Raw genomic sequence first — 16,558 nt, forward strand, 5'->3', positions numbered from 1 at the left:
CAATATAGGATGGACATACCTTTTTTTTTCTTGAATCTCTCATATAAACTATTAAGAGTGATTACATCTGGGTAATGTAACAAACACTTCCCATTCTCTCACCTCCCAATATCCTTTCTGCTCTGTCTACCTTTCTGATTTTTTTCCCCTAAACAACCAATCACCTTTTCCAGTGGTCTCTCTCTCTCTCTCTCTCTCTCTCTCTCTGTCGTTATCGCCTGAGATCTTGTTTTCACTCATACTGATTCTTCCCACCCATGAGTCACCACCTTTCTTCCTCAACATGTCTTTCTCACTTCTCAATCACCCCCACCTTCTCCCTTCCCCATCACATCTTTCCCACCTCTGCATCATCCCCACCCTCTTCCCTTCCTCAGCCCATTTCTTACCACTCAGTCACCCCCAGCCTCCCCTTCTCCCCCCAACACACCTTTCTTCGCCTTCAGTGTCTTGCGCCAGAGTGTGGAGAAGATGCCGTCCGTCCAGTCGTTTGTGGCCACGTCCAGTCGCCCGAACATCTGCGCTGACGTGATGGCCTTGGGGTTCATTCTCAGCTCTCTGGGGAGGTGAGGCAAAAATTAATAATGTTCTTCACGGTGCGGAGAGAGGGGTGTGCGAGCTGGAGAGAGGACAGTTAGATGGCAGAAGACGTGGTGCCATGAAGGTGATTCGTTTGTGGTAGTCCCTTACAAGTTAATGCTTCTGGGAATGGATAAGTGGATAGATCGATGTACTGCCGTAGAATATGATTAAGACTAAAAGGTCTGCCAATTTCTAATGGTAGTCATAGCCTGGATCAGAACGAGAGAAATCTGTAAAGACTGTAAAAAAGTTTATTTTCACGATTAATATGTAATACTTTACAAATTTATACATACACCGCCCATATTTAGGAAGAATATTTCTTTTCCATAATGGGTTCATCCTATTGTCCCTTCAGTCGAATGACACCATAATTGTTAGTAGCCAGAACATGATATTAATAAAGAAACGGCAAGGGCTGAAGTGGATTATAAATATCCAACAAAGTAAACAACATCATGGGAGAACTAGAAAGTATTCAATAGTTTGGGTACTGTCTTAGGGATGCTGTTGCGATGCCACATATACTGTATACTGTACCCACATATGCTTCACCCACAGCCCAGCATGGTCAAGGACGACTGTTTCTCCAGCCGGACACCTAAAATAACCTTGCCAAACAGTGATGGGTTTCCCAACGCCTAGAATACGAGGTCCATTTTAAGCGCTACGCTCAAAGAATGACATTTATATCTTATTCACGCCACCTCAAGATGCTTTCGTTCAGATGACGAAAGAAATTTCGAGCCTTAAGGGATAGATATAGGGTTCAACAGTCCGTTAAATTGCAAAGGTCATCCCTAAAGAATAAAGTTCTGATGATAGCCGATTAAAATGACAAAGACGTCATCGTAATGAAGGGGTGAAGATGAATAAACTAAACTACTGGCAGCATGAACAGTATAATTGTAAATGTTCGTTATTTTCAGCTGTCTGAGAGCGACATATACACAAGCAGACTTTTAATAGTAGCTGTAATATTAGATTAGGTCGTCGCTCTCCAGGCTGGAATGCGAGACTGGACGCTACTCACCATGAACTTAGTTTGAGGACTAATCCCTTCTCATTTAGCAGTGACATGATTGTCTTGGCCTCCATTACCTGCATGCAAACTTCAGAATGATAATCAAGTGTAGGTATGTTTTTGAAAAAATAAAGTTAAATGTTTGCCTTTCCCCTTCTGTAACAGGCATGGAAACTCTGACCACATTCTGTGAATCCCAGTGAGTTTTTTTTTGCTTTGACGGTGATAAAAACCTAAACATGCATATAATATTGAGTGAAAATGTTGTGTCCTCTGTATTTCTGGTGCTCGACAGGGGCTCGACAGGGGTTTGAGAATGATACTGCAGATCGATTAGTAAGTGAAGCCGAAGACTGACCTATGGGTGACGCTGATAATTGATCTGTGAGTGAAACTACAGACTGACCTGCGAATGAAGCTGCAGACTTACCTGTGAGTGAAACTGTGGACTGAACTGTGAGTGAAACTGCAGACATACCTGTGAGGTTGGCCAATCCTGGAGAGAGCCCGCATGAGGACGTGAATGCATGTAGTCTTGCCAGCACCACTCGGCCCCAAAGTCATCATCCCGTGACGCACACTCTGCGTCTCGTACAGCTGTACCACACAAAGAACTCGGCTTAGCACTCGGTATGACATTACTGAATTATATTAAGACAATTATCTACACGTACGTTTCTTCTGCACTTTGTCTGTGGACCACCCTTTTCACTACTGCGGTTTTAAATAAATCAATATGGTAGAAAGTGAAGACAACAACAGTAGAGTTACTGATTAAAAAAAAAAAAAATGAGGTGAGAGAGGGTGTGGTGTGTGCTAAAGAGGTCAGAAAATTGTCTGTAGCAATTATTGGTCTAGATAAGGCTTTATGATAAAAGAGAAGGGCAGGTATTATGAAGGGCATTAGGGGTAAGTCTAAATGAGCTATCTAGGGTGAGTATGACCAAGAGAAAACAACAGGGAGAGTAGACTTGACACTGAGCGGGAGATTCAAACTGACTGCTGGGCTGAAACAAGGCTGCGTTATGGTGAGAGATGAACAGGGTGTAGGGGAAGTGTGTATCAATTATCTGCAGTGAGAAAGATAACAGAGAAAGCATGTGTGAAGGACTGTAAGGCATTTATGGATCTTGGAGAAGGGCATAAGGAGACTAAGGAAGGATTATGGAAGGCTTAACGTGTGTATGATGTGGATGAAAAGGTGGTGAAATCTGTATGCTTTTTATGTCTATCAGTATCGTGATGCATGTGTAGGAACCGGTGTGTCTCACTGGCTCCGTTCCCGTGATGGAGTGAGTCATGGTAGTGTGGTGTCCCTACGGCTGTTCATTGTGTATGCTGATCGAGTAATGAGAAAGGAAAAAGCGAGAACACTTGGTATGGAAGTCGGTCCAAAGAGGAGGAGGTAATGAGTTATAGATATCGATAAGGGCAAAGTGAAGGTGTTGGAAAGTGGCACAGACACGAGTTTTAAGTTGAAACGAAATGACAGATACAAGGAAAATGTATGGGTAGTCTACTGTTTGGGGTTTACATAGTCCTGTGAAAAGTAATGGAAGAATGGAGGGTAAAATGAAGGAAGGAGTACAACAAGAGAGGGACGTGGCAGGGGCGTTGAGAGCAAAGACAAGAGAATGGATGATGATGATGATGGTGATGATGATGATGTTTACCTACGGGAGCTTGAGTTTCCATGGCAGGTGATTGATGATGATGATGATGATGATGATGATGATGATGATGATGATGATGATGTTTACCTGTGTGAGCTTGAGCGTCCATGGCGGGTGGTTGATAAGTCCCAGCTCATTAACGATCTCAGCGATGGCGAGGGTGAGCTGGTTGTGTTGGCCGGATTCCTGTGACAGGTTGGGGAAGAGGTCGTTGATCAGCGACATGAACAGTGGCTCGTCCTCGTCTGCGAAAAAAAAAAAAAAAAATCTTATGGGGATCTCTGGACCCCTGAAATTTGGCGCCGTGTTTTGCAGCCACTAGACTTTTTATTCATCTTTATCATTAGACTTTATTTTTCAGATTTTGAGATACGTGTAGAACCGGAGAGGCTAAATACAACCTCAGTTATTATTACAATAACTTAAGCTCAAAAATAAAATCCTCTGACGGTAGCATAAATAACCAAAATTTACGTTACAAGAAGAGGTTAATTGAGTGAGGAATTCCTAAACTCAAATCATCTGAAGCGATAAAATGCAAAGAAGATAAGTTATCGTTATGAAGGAGTTGTCTGATGCTACTTCGAGTATTAGAGTGTGTGAGGCCTTTCGTAAGTTTAATGAAGTCGTCTGGAGATGGCAAAAATATGCTTACGAAAAAAATATAATTACAAAAATATACTTGCAGAAGATGTATCCTTCACGAGCTCGTTTTTGTTAGGCTAATACAAGGCATCTGATCAGAAAGTAGCAGAGCATTTTTCTAGTCAGAGTATGGCTTCAGTGTGTGTGTGTGTGTGTGTGTGTGTGTGTGTGTGTGTGTGTGTGTGTGTTTAACCTAATTTCGACCTGAGTCACACTGGAAGTAACTCGTGCCGCCTCTGGGTTGTTCACTTTGAATTTTCATGTATGAAAAGTGCGTAATAATTAAGAAATGACTTTATCCATCTGTCCATCCATCCATCATCCAGTCCTTTCGTGTCCCAGCAGGAGCGTAGGAGCCGAAGGTTAGGCTACTCAGTCCTGATGTTTAAGGCTAGGGTGACCAGCCTCATTCGTCCCTGAGTAACAATGGTGTGAACAATGAACCCCAACCAACCCTTGGATGTTAACTTTTACAGGCTTCATCCGGCTGGAGCGCCTTCGTTCACTTGACCACCAGGCGTCATTTGGTTATAAGTAATTCCCAGCTAATGTGATAAATGGTTTCCTACATCACAAGACGCCATTTGGTTTGCCGCTCAGTGTAGAGTCACCTTAAGGTTGCACACTTGATGGGCTGGCTGGCGACCACTCCCATCTACCACACTGTATTAGAAAAAAAAAAAAAAAAAATCCCATCTTCATACATGTACAGAGGTCTTGTTACTGTGCACACTACTGTCATCTCTCCCTCTGAGCATTCCTGTGATTCCGCCAACTAACAACGCACCACTTTCAACATTCTTACTCAAGCCGCCACTCTGATTTTATTTGGCGACTCACGATAATTGTTAAAAAAGAAAAACAGGCCAAATTTTAGTATGAAAATTCTTGTGCATCTTTTGAGTTGTAATGCACATAATCGCGGTGAATGGTAGCTGCCAGTCCCATATAGCCCCTGTCGAAGAATAGGGTCCCGAGGCTTGGTAACGGAGTCCTGAACATTTAAGGGCAGGAGACCAACCTACCCCCCTGGATGTGCTGATATGCTAGAACACCCTCTGGCCTCCCCTGGGATTGAACAGTAGTGCGTGTACCACAGCTCGATCCAATCCAAGAGTACACATAATTTCACAAGAAAAACTAAAACTAATAATCTAAAGCATTATAAAGTTATAGGTAATTTCTCCAACTAAATGACGATGCTGTATTTACCTGAAATTAAGCATTCATGGTAAATTATATGACGATTTCTACTTTTCAGCTGTGCCTGTCAGTAGTATAAGAATCAGAAGGGCACTGTTCTGTAAATTCAAGCTATAGGACTGAAGTGATGAATTATCAATAACATGGAGATGTGATGGATAAGTGTGCAGTTGTAGGTATCATGTAAGGGAGACGAGGAATACCCCAGATTCCAGAATACTTGAGTGGCAGGAGATGTGAACAGAATTTATCAGCAGCCGTTAACCCTCTCATGGCCGGGACTAATCTCATATTGTATTCCAGCTGACGCCAGGCGAATTAAATAGCTGGGAGTGAATCACAGGCACCTGGCAGTGTATTATATTCATCAACCCTCTCGTGGTTGGAATAACACTAGAAGGCTATTATTCCACAGTGCACTAGACGATAATTCTAAAATGGAAGCCGTAGAACCCCGAGAACATTAATTATCTGTCGGCAAAAGACCTGTGGTGTCAACTCACCGACGAGCTTGGATAGGTTCATGTCCCTGACGACGCGCATCACGATGGTTGTCTCGGAGTCCTTGGGGTTGGCACGCTTGGAGGCTCCCAGGGTCCGCAGCACAGACAGGATGTTGCGCAGACCGAAGTCGTAGTGAACCTGAAGTAGTGCCAATCTATACTGGATACCTAGCACAATGTTTGCCCTTTGTGTCTGTTGGAATGTTTACTTATTACGTCTGTCAGAATGTTTATTTGTTGTGTATAAGCTGTAGAATATTTATCTGTTATGTCTATTTGGTAACGTGTGTACCCACTGTGTCTGTCAGAATGTTTGCCTAATTGTATTACAGGCAGAATGTTTACTGTTTACCACCCTCATCCCTCCTTCCCCCCCCCTCGCTCCCTTCTTCCCCTTTCCTCCGTCAGTAAATAATGTGAAATTCAGTTACACTCTGAGAATTCACTGAACCATTCCAAACGATCCTGTTTAGTAGTCACATCAGAGGCTGCTACCAAACGCAAGAAAGCAGTGATAACCCAGTCACTTAATCACAGTACCCGTTTCACACATGATGTGGACAAATACGTTTTGTTTTTCCAGCCACTGATTAGATACATGATGCTCTTGTATGAAGTTTGTTACATCATTGCCAACTAAAATAGACTGCTTCAAAATAGATACTGCATAAATACTACAAGTCAGTATGAGGAGTCAAGCAGCTGAATGGGAACATATTTGACAAAGTTTCTGGGAAGTGGCGAGAATGTAGGCCTGTTAAGCTTCAAAAAATTATTAGTGGACTATTGAAAAATAATCAAGGAAAATAATAAAAAACAATATAATTTTAATGTCTAATTATCATCAGCGTTTACTGAGCAACGTAGTACAGAAGCTGCACCATCGCGTCCTACCTGCTTGGTGAGCTGCTCTTCACACAGTTTGTACAGTGTGTAGAACTTGCGGGCCAGCGTGATGTTCTCCAGGAAGCCACACGAGGCCAGCTTCACTCTGATGATGATCTGGCGGTCCGGCACCATCATGGCCACGTTGCGGAACTGTATCTTCAGGTTCTCCGGCAGCACCTGACGCCCGTGGTACCCCAGGTTCTGGCGCAGGCACGGGCATAGGCACGATCAGGGTCAGGGAGAGGTAGGAACTGGGACAGGGGTGGGTGCAGATGCAATGATAGGTAAGGATAAGGACAGACGCAAGGACAGGCAAGGATAGGGGCAGATGCTGAGGCAGATAGGGTCAAGGACAGGCAGAATAAGGGTGCACTGTCAGGCAGGATGGTAGGCATGTTTGTACAGAACATGGTGAGGTGGGATGTATATGTACAGTACACGGTGATGTGGGGCAGTGAGACATACTCAGTGATTACACTAGATGACGGTACAGGTTCCATTCATTAGGTTCCCACCGAACGTCTTAAAGTTTTCATCGTGCAAGAAATATAGTACCGAAAAGTATGTACATCATATCATGGCATTACAAGGAATAATTCTGATGTTTAAAGAAACTGGGAAACATGCATTACATACTAGTTGTATAAAAACACATTGAGAAACTGTCATTTCTCATGTGGTATGTACACCGACTCCACAAACAATTCTTTTACAGAAGGTTCCTGTTAAATTGTAGATCCTGGATTTCCAAAACATTCAGCAGTTATTATCAAGTTTGCAATACTACACTGCACAGTATGTGATGATGCTAACGACTGGAAGAATCATACTAGACTCTAGCATTTTGACGTTTTTGACATGGCATTTCCTCATACCATATTTTCAAGGATGATGGCAGTGGCTAAGTATGGACGATGGGAGCATGGTTGTCAGTTCATCCCAGGAGAGAAAGAAAATTACCCAGATTACTCTCGTTTGTCATTTGAGTTAGTGATATTAATGGGATTTAGGGAATGAAACCCCGTCTCTATATATATACTGATAAAGGAACACAATCTCTTGAATCATCCACAGCCACGGCGACCATGTGCCCACACTCTCACCGCTTCAACCAGGATAACAGAAGAGAAGGAATGGTGTAAGACTTCAACCCACACACTCGACCTCCCGGGATGTTAAGCCGACAAGCTAACAATGCAGCCGTTAGACATACTCACTGGTCACTCCATGGCATTGGAACTATCACAGAGAACCACCAAAGTATACCCAAAAAGATGAGTAGGCTCATCTGCTCAATATAGGTACTACACAGACAGAGGACTTAGAGACAGGTCCACCAACATACAGACTGAAAGACATGCACGGTGAAGAAATCATTGGGAGTTTTTATGAAGAGGGAGTGATGAAAGTTAATACAGCGAAACATGATTAGAGGACTGTAGGCTGCACAATCAGAGTTAGTGGCTGCAGCAATCAGGAGTGGTGATTGCACGCTGAAGATTATAGGCTGGCACAACCTGGGTTGGTGACTGTGACAATTAGAGTTGGTGGTTGCACCAATCAGGATTGGTGATTGCACAATCAGAGAGGATGAGGGCTTATGCCCATCACAACTGAATGGAGGGGTGGGCTAAGCGGTATGTAAAACGTAGTCACTTAAAAGCATTGATGAAAATCGGTGACATGAAGCCGACATCCGCCGTTGGGTCTGATGTGTAATATATACAATAATATCTTGATACCAAAAAAAAACAGCGTCGATGCATATATGTAAAAATGTCTAAAATTGATCAAAACACTGAAAAAAAAAAAAAAAAAAAGGCAAGAAAGGAGAACATAAAATTGGTGTGAGAGGATATGTAAGGTGACAATTGGTATTACTGATAGTAAGGATTTGTTACCTTGCCTCGGAATACGCTAATGTTCTGTCAGAAGAATGTGAAGAGTCAAGATCAGAATTCATACAGTATTTCGTAAATTTACTTGCAGTCAATTTTTCTAGCACATATGTACACTGATACACAAAAAGTTATGTTAGTTCCCTATCGTAACTAATTTTGTTTTCGCAAGATGAAAGGAATGAGTCTACAAAATCTTTTCATGTCTTTTCGTTGTGCAAAAACGGGTCTTAGTTACGAGAAGAAAAAATGTATCGTTATTTGTGAATCTCAGCTCTGATTTACGTGTTTGAAGCTGTATATATCATAGTTTTTGCAGTGGCCTTATAAGTAGTCTGGCAGTTGTCTTGTAAGCATAGATTACCAGAAACAAGTGTAGTACCACCCAGCTGACGTCACACAGGTTTCCTTATCGTCTGCTTCCACACACCTTTGCATCTTACGTATGCGAGAATGGCGGGAGGAAGAAATTATTTAAGCAATAATGACTGTGAATTAAATCAATTAGTTAGCAGGCTGTTATAACTTCTATAATACTAAGTTTGATTTACCTGTTTATCATGTTTTATTTATTACTTTAAATTTTACTTACTGGTAAAGCTTTAATACTGCCATGCTGAAGAAGTATGATTTATGAGCAACATGCAGTACACTTATTTGCTACTGCCAATTAGTTAATGATGAGGTTCGGAGACAAACGCCATCTTACTGAGCATACAAAGACAGTCACTACCTTAATATGCATATACATTATTATGTTTGTAAGGCTTATTACTTGAATAACAATCCTAGGCCATTCTGCATCATTTCTTAAATTTAGAGAAACTATATTATCTTTAGAAATTATCAAATACAGTACAGGGTAATTCTCAGTGGTCTTTAATAAAATCCATGATATTTCCCAAACATACTGCAGAGAAAAATGTAACTTATTAAAAATGCCAAATTACCATATGCTCTCGAGAGTATCACTTCAGAACTAAAGATAACAGCGGTGATAATGGATGAAAACTATGAAAATACACAATTATATCTATGCATATAATACTAAACCTACATTACACATCATGGCAGAGACGAGTTTCATCCTGAGCTGATAGCAGTTCACGTGCCTGATCCCCAAATTACCTCAGTGACTGATGTGGACTGATCTCATTTTTTGACACACATGTCTGTACTGGCCTGTCTTTGTTTTGATATATTGTATGGGGTGACACTTAACCCTATCAGCCCGGGGAATTTTTTTTTCTTGCTGCTACTAGCTTATTTTACCCAGCTTAGGAAGGACTTTTTTAACCGAAGGAGCTCGATGCGGTCTTCGTTTACGCATCGCTTCCACTACAAGCTGTCTCTCCTAATTACCTCAAATCGTCAGCCCGGCAGCCACAAGAAAGGCAAAAAGACGCCATCGAAGACAAGGAGTTAAAGGTGTTTCATAAATATTAGGACGTATTCTCTACGGTTATTGCAAGAAAACTTTTTGATGCACTGTGATTACATATGCATTATATTCCACTTTGAACTTTTATTGTATAATTATTACGGGAGAGAAAGCCTGGGTACTGACCGTGCCTCATCCTCCACCCCAAGTTGTAAACAAATTACAATACAACCACTCGAAGGAGTTACATTAGTTATCAGGGCATCTGCAAGACTAGTTTGTGTCACACTCGGTGTTACCCTTCAACCACCCCAGCCTCTTCCATAACACTTCGGCAACTCCACCACTACAGGCTACAACCTATCCCTGCTCTTTCCAAACGACACCACACTTAACCATGTTCTAGACACTCTCTCTAATTCTGTCCGGAAATATGACTTAGCTAGAGAAAGCAAAAGGATCACGTATTGTAGGGTATCTCCATCATCCACACTAAATCTGTCAAAGGACTAAAGAATGGTAGGCGATGGGTATATCTGACACTGAATGTCCCCTGCCATAACATTCTGCGTATCAATCCCATAACAAAGTCGCTGTGTTGTTGTTGCTAGCACCAGGCCTGTCTGGGAGTAAGCCCGACACTACAGAAATCCAGGTGCTTTCAAAGACCTTGTGTTCAGGTTATAATGAACTATCTGTGTTGTTATCCTGAAGTGCATGAGATAAATGAGTTATGGTTTGAGTTGATGTATTACAGTGAAGGCAGAATGTATTGTATGAGCTGTATTTTATGTTGATACTAAGGCAGAGAAACATGGTGACCACATCGTAGTCTAACTAGCTGAATTCATGTCTCTGGGAAGGGTCGCTAATCAGATGCTACGTAAGACTAGCTGTTTTATAACCATTTCAATAATGATTTACAACTCAGTTTAAGTAAGTCACGATTACATCTACCACCATTTTCTATTTGATTCAATGTGCCGTCCCTCTCTGCCAAAGGAAACCAGTCCGTATTTGTCCAGGTACTCGTTTGGCTGTCAGGAGAAGGTAATAACCAACCTGTCACTGTTCTTGCGCTATATGATTGCTTAGGTCTATCTCTTCATAAAGGACAGAGCCAAGATAAGAAGGTAGTGGTGTAAGGCCAACTGAAGACCGTTGTTATGATGTAAGTATAGCGGGGAATAAAGGAATGTTAAGAGGTAGCCGATACTAAAAGGCAAGATGGACTGCCTGGCTGAGTGGTACAAGCCATCTGGCTGATATGAATGAGACTGCTGGGACCAGGGAAATGTAAGACAGAGTCACCATGTGATGATCTCCACTTCGTTCCAGAAGGCACCCAGGTCTCATTTAGCGGTTACAGCAACACACGTAACAGTGAAATAACTTGCATATTATCAGTCGCTATGCAGCCCCTCATGATCGTGGCTCCAGTTTTATACAACCTGTCCCACCAGCTGCCATTAGAGATGATCTAGATAAAGAAAACTACTGGCCAGGTAATAATTTCCGAACTAGATATTCCCACGTATACGTTCGGGTGAGAATGTGCCTACGTTTGGCAGGCGGCACCTTTCTATCGCACTGATGCTACGCAAAATAAAATCTGGGGCTCCAGGAATTTCACCTTTGCCTCGAATATCTCAAAATTGTGTTAAGCAACCCTCCGCACCATCTGTACCATCCCATCCACCTGTTCTAGTCGCTGGCATCACTAACTGACACTGTTTTACGAATATCTTCCTCAGTCGGAACTCTAAATTCCTTTATACATCTCTACACCAATCGGAATATCTGTAACGTGTATCTGTTCTTGTTTCGGTAAAGTGATCTCGTTCGGTGATAATACGAGTCTTTGATTCTAAGTAAAGAGGCCACGAGTTGAAAGTAAAGAGCCCATGAGCTGAAAGTGAAGTGATCTTCTTTTCTCACGATTTTGAAATACATTAAACTAACAAACCTAGGCAATACTGAGGGTGGTCCGAGTCCTTAGAGGTGTAAGTGTTTGTCCTGCATGCTAATAATACATACTTGAGCACACGGTTGCGATACTTGACTTCGTAGGTAATTGCACTAAAAAGTACAGTAATGTGCTACTGTAAATTAAAACTTTTCAACAAATTTCACAAAAATGACAATGGGCATATCTATTACCCACACCTACCCCTCCAATGTTGAAAAAGAGTTAATTATTTACTGGAGAAGCACTCAAATGACACTCTTCTGGCTCACAGGGCGACAGTACAGTATAGCTAACTATCCATTGCTCTGCCCCTTTGTGTCATAATTATTCACGGCAATTCCAGCAGGACGCTGGTACACAGTAAACTAGTACTCTTGTACAGCGCATTTGTGTATGAATATGTTTGTAAGTATATATACTGTACATATATACCTCTACGCGTCAGAGATTTTTTTAAAATTCCGGATAAATTTTGTCAACTAGTCATATTGGCAAAGTCGGATCGAGTGCCCCGAGAAAAGACTGTGCAAAGGGGCACCTTCGTCATTCCCCCCAAACAAAATAAGGTATGGTATGTTAACGTTAGGTTAGACCTAAGTTGGTTAGGTATAGGTTGATTTCATATCAAGACACGGCTTTTCTGATTGTATTTTTTTTTTTTTTTGATTAGCTGAATTGATTCATCGACTCCCGAGGGCAGGTGCGACGTTGCCTATGATTTCTCTATGAACTCGATCTGGCGTTGCCAATATGACTGAATAGCTAAGTGAACCGAAAGAAAAAAATACACAACCCGTCAACCTACACTTCACAAGTCGTGCACCCCGTCCTTCAAAACGGTATTAGGGACTCAGTGTCTGAGTGAGTAATACAGTTAGGCCCGCGAACTGCGTTTGGCCGCCCTTTTGAATGCAGCAAATAATTCATCTGTCTAACGATGGTAGAATAAGTACACCAATTTCAGAGTGGCATTGTTATCACAATGTTCATCATAAACCACTGCTGTAAGTCCCGTAGATAATATGCAGTAATAGCGTTATGTACCAGTTAAACGTATTAACACTCTTGAGTACAGTACATTATTATTGTTTTAAAAAGATTCATAGGCTTCCACTTCAACTGTCAGCTCCAAAAACAGCACATAACACGATAAAAAAGTGAATTATATAGATAAACGAGTCTATACAATTATATCTAACCTGGTATCCTGACAGGATGCTTTCGGCAAATGGGTAGTTTCTGTAGGCACACACACACACACACACACACACACACACACACACACACACACACACACACACACACCTACCATGGTAAGAAAGATGCCAAACTCTGGGTTCATGGGTATGGTGTCTCCGTCAGTGAAGTGGAATGCCTTGCGCCGCTCCTTCTTGCAGGTGTGCACCACTGCGATCTGCTGCGCCGCCACCGACAACACCGGCAGCTCGATCCGGTTGAACTCGTCAAAACAACCCCACGAACCGGACTGCGCCAGACCTACAAAAATGTACTGTATAGTCACGATCAAAAATTCGCCAACGCTTTCTTACTGGCTTTTGCAATGAAGTTGTAAGATATGAAAATTTTTTATATTGAATAGATACTAATATATTGCCATTATTGTGTCGGGAATCGAACATAGGACTCTCAGATGAGAATCAGGCAGCTTTCATCTGTATCACGACTAGATAATAGGTGCCTCACCTTGTCACATACTTGTAACCATTGTACCACCTGTGCCATAATGTTTTTTTGTTTTTTTTATCATACTGACTTGTCGGATGTGCTTTTTTTTATGCGAAGAAGAAGGAACCAAAGGCCGCGAGAAAGTAAGTATTGTTCCTTCCAAGAGAAAAACAAAATACAAGAGAGAGCCAAATTCAAGATCCGATCGTTTCGAGATGCCTGGACACACTGCGTTTGAAAGACTGGAGATCATAGGAAGCAGGAAACACAGGCAGAGGGATACAGTTCCAGAGTTGATCTGTTGCACAAATGAAGGACTGGGAGTAACGGTTAACTCTTGCATTAGAGAGTTGGACAGAAAAGGGATGAGAGTTTGCTGCTAGACTGGTGCTACACGCCCGTCGTAGAGGTGGAGGAATGCATGCAGACAGTTCAGAAGAGCAGTGACCATTGAAGTAGCGATAGAAAAGAGATAAAGATCCAACAGTGCGACGAAGAGACAGAGGTTGAAGGGAGTCAGTAAGAGGAGCAGAGTTAATGAGACGAAAAGCCTTTGACTCCACCCTATTGAGAAGAGCTGTATGTAGAGAGCCTCCCCACACATGAGAGTTGTACTCCACACAAGGGCGGATAAAACCTCTGTATAGAGTCAACAGTTGTGCAGGGGTAAAGAAGAAACAGAGTCGGCTTAGCAGACCTAATCTCTTGGAAGCAGATTTTACAAGAGCTGTAATATGATCTTTCCAAGATGAGTCCAGAGTAAATGAAACACCAAGCATGTTTAAGAATGATGCAGGATTAAGCTGAATATTATTAAACATTAGTGGGTATACCAGTGGAAGATTTTGTCGGGTTAATAGGTGTAAAAAACTGAGTCTTTGATGCAATAAAAACAAGATTATTTTTACCCCAGTCAGAGATACGAGCCAAGTCAGACATTAGGTGTGCCATAGCCTCATCCCTTGTTTGTTGAAGTAACTGCTGAGATGGACGTTGCGGGAATCGAATGTAAAGGTGAAGGGTGGAGTCATCAGCGTATGAGTGGATAAGGTTAGATGTACAGCTTAGAAAGTCATTGATGAATAAAAGGAAGAGAGTTGGTGATAGGACAGACCCTGAGGAACACCACTGTTGATAGAAGTAGGAGAAGAACCATGGCCGTCTACAACAGCGGCTACAGAACGACCAGAAAGGAAGCTAGGGATGAAGGCACAGATAGAAGGATAGAAACCGTAAGAGGGCAGTTTGGAAATTAAGAGTTATGCCAGACTCGACTGAAAGCCTATGAGATGTCAAATGCAATGGCAAAGCTTTCGCCAAAGTCCCGAAAGGAGGATGACCAGGAGTCTGAAAGGTAAGTGAGAAGATCGCCAGTGGAGCGTCCCTGACGGAATCCATACTGACGAGCAGAAAGAACGTTGTGATAGGAAAGATACTTTAAAATATTTCTAATAAGAATTGATTCGAAAACTTTTGAGATACAGGACGTTAAAGCAATTGGACGATAGTTAGAGGTTTGGGAATGGTCACCCTTTTTTGGGACTGGCTAAATGAGAGCAAACTTCTAGCAGGAGGGAAAGGTACAAGTTGATAGACAAAGGCGAAAGAGTTTGCCTAGGCAGGATGTAAGCACAGAGGCACAGTTCTTGAGAACAACAGGAGGGACTCCATCAGGCTAATATGTCTTATTAGTATTGAGGCCTGTGATGGCGGAAAATACATCAGCTAAAGAAATAATATCAGCCATGAGGAAGTCAGAGGGGGGAAGTGATGGAGGAACAGCACCGCAATCGTCTAAGGTGGAATTGGAAGAGAAAGTCTGAGTGAAGAGGTCTGCTTTATCAGTAGAGGAAATAGCTATAGAGCTATTAGGGTAGAAGAGGGGAGGGAAGGATGATGAGGTAAAGTTGTTAGAAAGGTTTTTGGCAAGGTGCCAAAAGGAGCGGGAAGAATTCAAGTTGGAGAGTTGAGAGCATTTAGTATGGATGAAATTATTTTTAGCAGAGCGAAGAACAGACTTAGCATGATTCCGGGCAGAAACGTATAAAAGATGCGATTCAGGGGTGGGCTGGCTCCGGTACCTTTTATAGGCCCTCTCCTTGTTGCGGACAGCATTAGAACAAGCGTGATTAAACCAAGGCTTTCTTGCATTAGTCAAAGGATATGAGAAAGGAATGTATGCTTCCACGCCCGAGAGAATAACCTCTGTAATGTGCAAGGCACACTCAGATGGCTCCCGGCCATGGAAGCAATAATCATTCCAGGGAAAATCAAAGAAGTACTGCCTGAGGGCCTCCCAATCCGCAGCTCCAAAGTGCCACAGACGACATTTCTTTGGAGGGTCCACAGGCCGTACTGGAGCAATAGGACGGGTTAAGGTGATAAGTTTGTGATCGGAGGAGCCCAATGGAGAGCAAAGATTAACAGTGTAAGCAGAGGGATTGGTTGTTAGGAAGAGGTCAAGTATATTGGAGCTCTCTCCAAGGCAGTCAGGGATACGGGTAGGGTGCTGTACTAGCTGCTCTAGGTCATTAAGGATAGAAAAGGTGTTGGCTTGTTCACCAGGTGGATCAGTGAAAGGAGAGGAGAGCCAAAGGTGGTGGTGAACACTGAAATCTCCTAGAATGGAGATTTCAGAGAAAGGAGAAATGAACAGAATGTGTTCCATCGTAGATGTAAGATAGTCAAAGAATTTTTGACAGTCAGTAGACTTAGGAGATAAGTAAACAGTGCATATATATTTCGTCAGAGAATGACAGGAAAGCCGAAGCCAGAGTGTAGAGAATTCAGAAGAATCGAGTTCAGGAACACGAAAGCAAGATAAGTCGTTGCGTATATATACACAACAGCCACCTTTGGCTTTGAAATGAGTATAGAGAAAGTAGGATGATACAGAAAAGGGTCTGCTGTCAGTTGCCTCAGACAGCTGAGTCTCAGTTAGAAAAAGAAGGTGAGGTTTAGAGAAGGAGAGGTGGTGCTCAACAGAGCGAAAGTTAGAGGAAAGGCCGCGAATGTTCCAGAAATGAAGAAAAAGAGAGTCAGACAGTGGTTCCAGGCAGCTCCAGTCGTCACCGGGAGAGGGGCGGAAGGTGGGGGCATGTATGGT

General features: G+C 42.4%; 1 protein-coding gene across 1 annotated transcript in view; it reads right to left on the reverse strand.

Moving 5' to 3' along the window:
- The window catches only part of LOC145392093 (dynein axonemal heavy chain 5-like), a 266,709-nt gene that overhangs the window by 135,114 nt on the left and 115,037 nt on the right, over nucleotides 1-16,558 (reverse strand). The window contains exons 42-47 of the mRNA XM_080266547.1: nucleotides 13,076-13,263; nucleotides 6,525-6,719; nucleotides 5,631-5,769; nucleotides 3,367-3,524; nucleotides 2,085-2,203; nucleotides 431-558 (exon numbers count right to left, since the gene is read on the reverse strand). Of these exons, the coding sequence (XP_080122673.1) occupies nucleotides 431-558; nucleotides 2,085-2,203; nucleotides 3,367-3,524; nucleotides 5,631-5,769; nucleotides 6,525-6,719; nucleotides 13,076-13,263 (927 nt within the window). The remainder of the gene's footprint in view (nucleotides 1-430; nucleotides 559-2,084; nucleotides 2,204-3,366; nucleotides 3,525-5,630; nucleotides 5,770-6,524; nucleotides 6,720-13,075; nucleotides 13,264-16,558) is intronic.

Source organism: Coenobita brevimanus, chromosome 21 (genome assembly GCF_032717465.1).
Source record: "Coenobita brevimanus isolate Jiangsu-jjx chromosome 21, ASM3271746v2, whole genome shotgun sequence".
NCBI classification, from domain to species: Eukaryota; Metazoa; Arthropoda; class Malacostraca; order Decapoda; family Coenobitidae; genus Coenobita; species Coenobita brevimanus.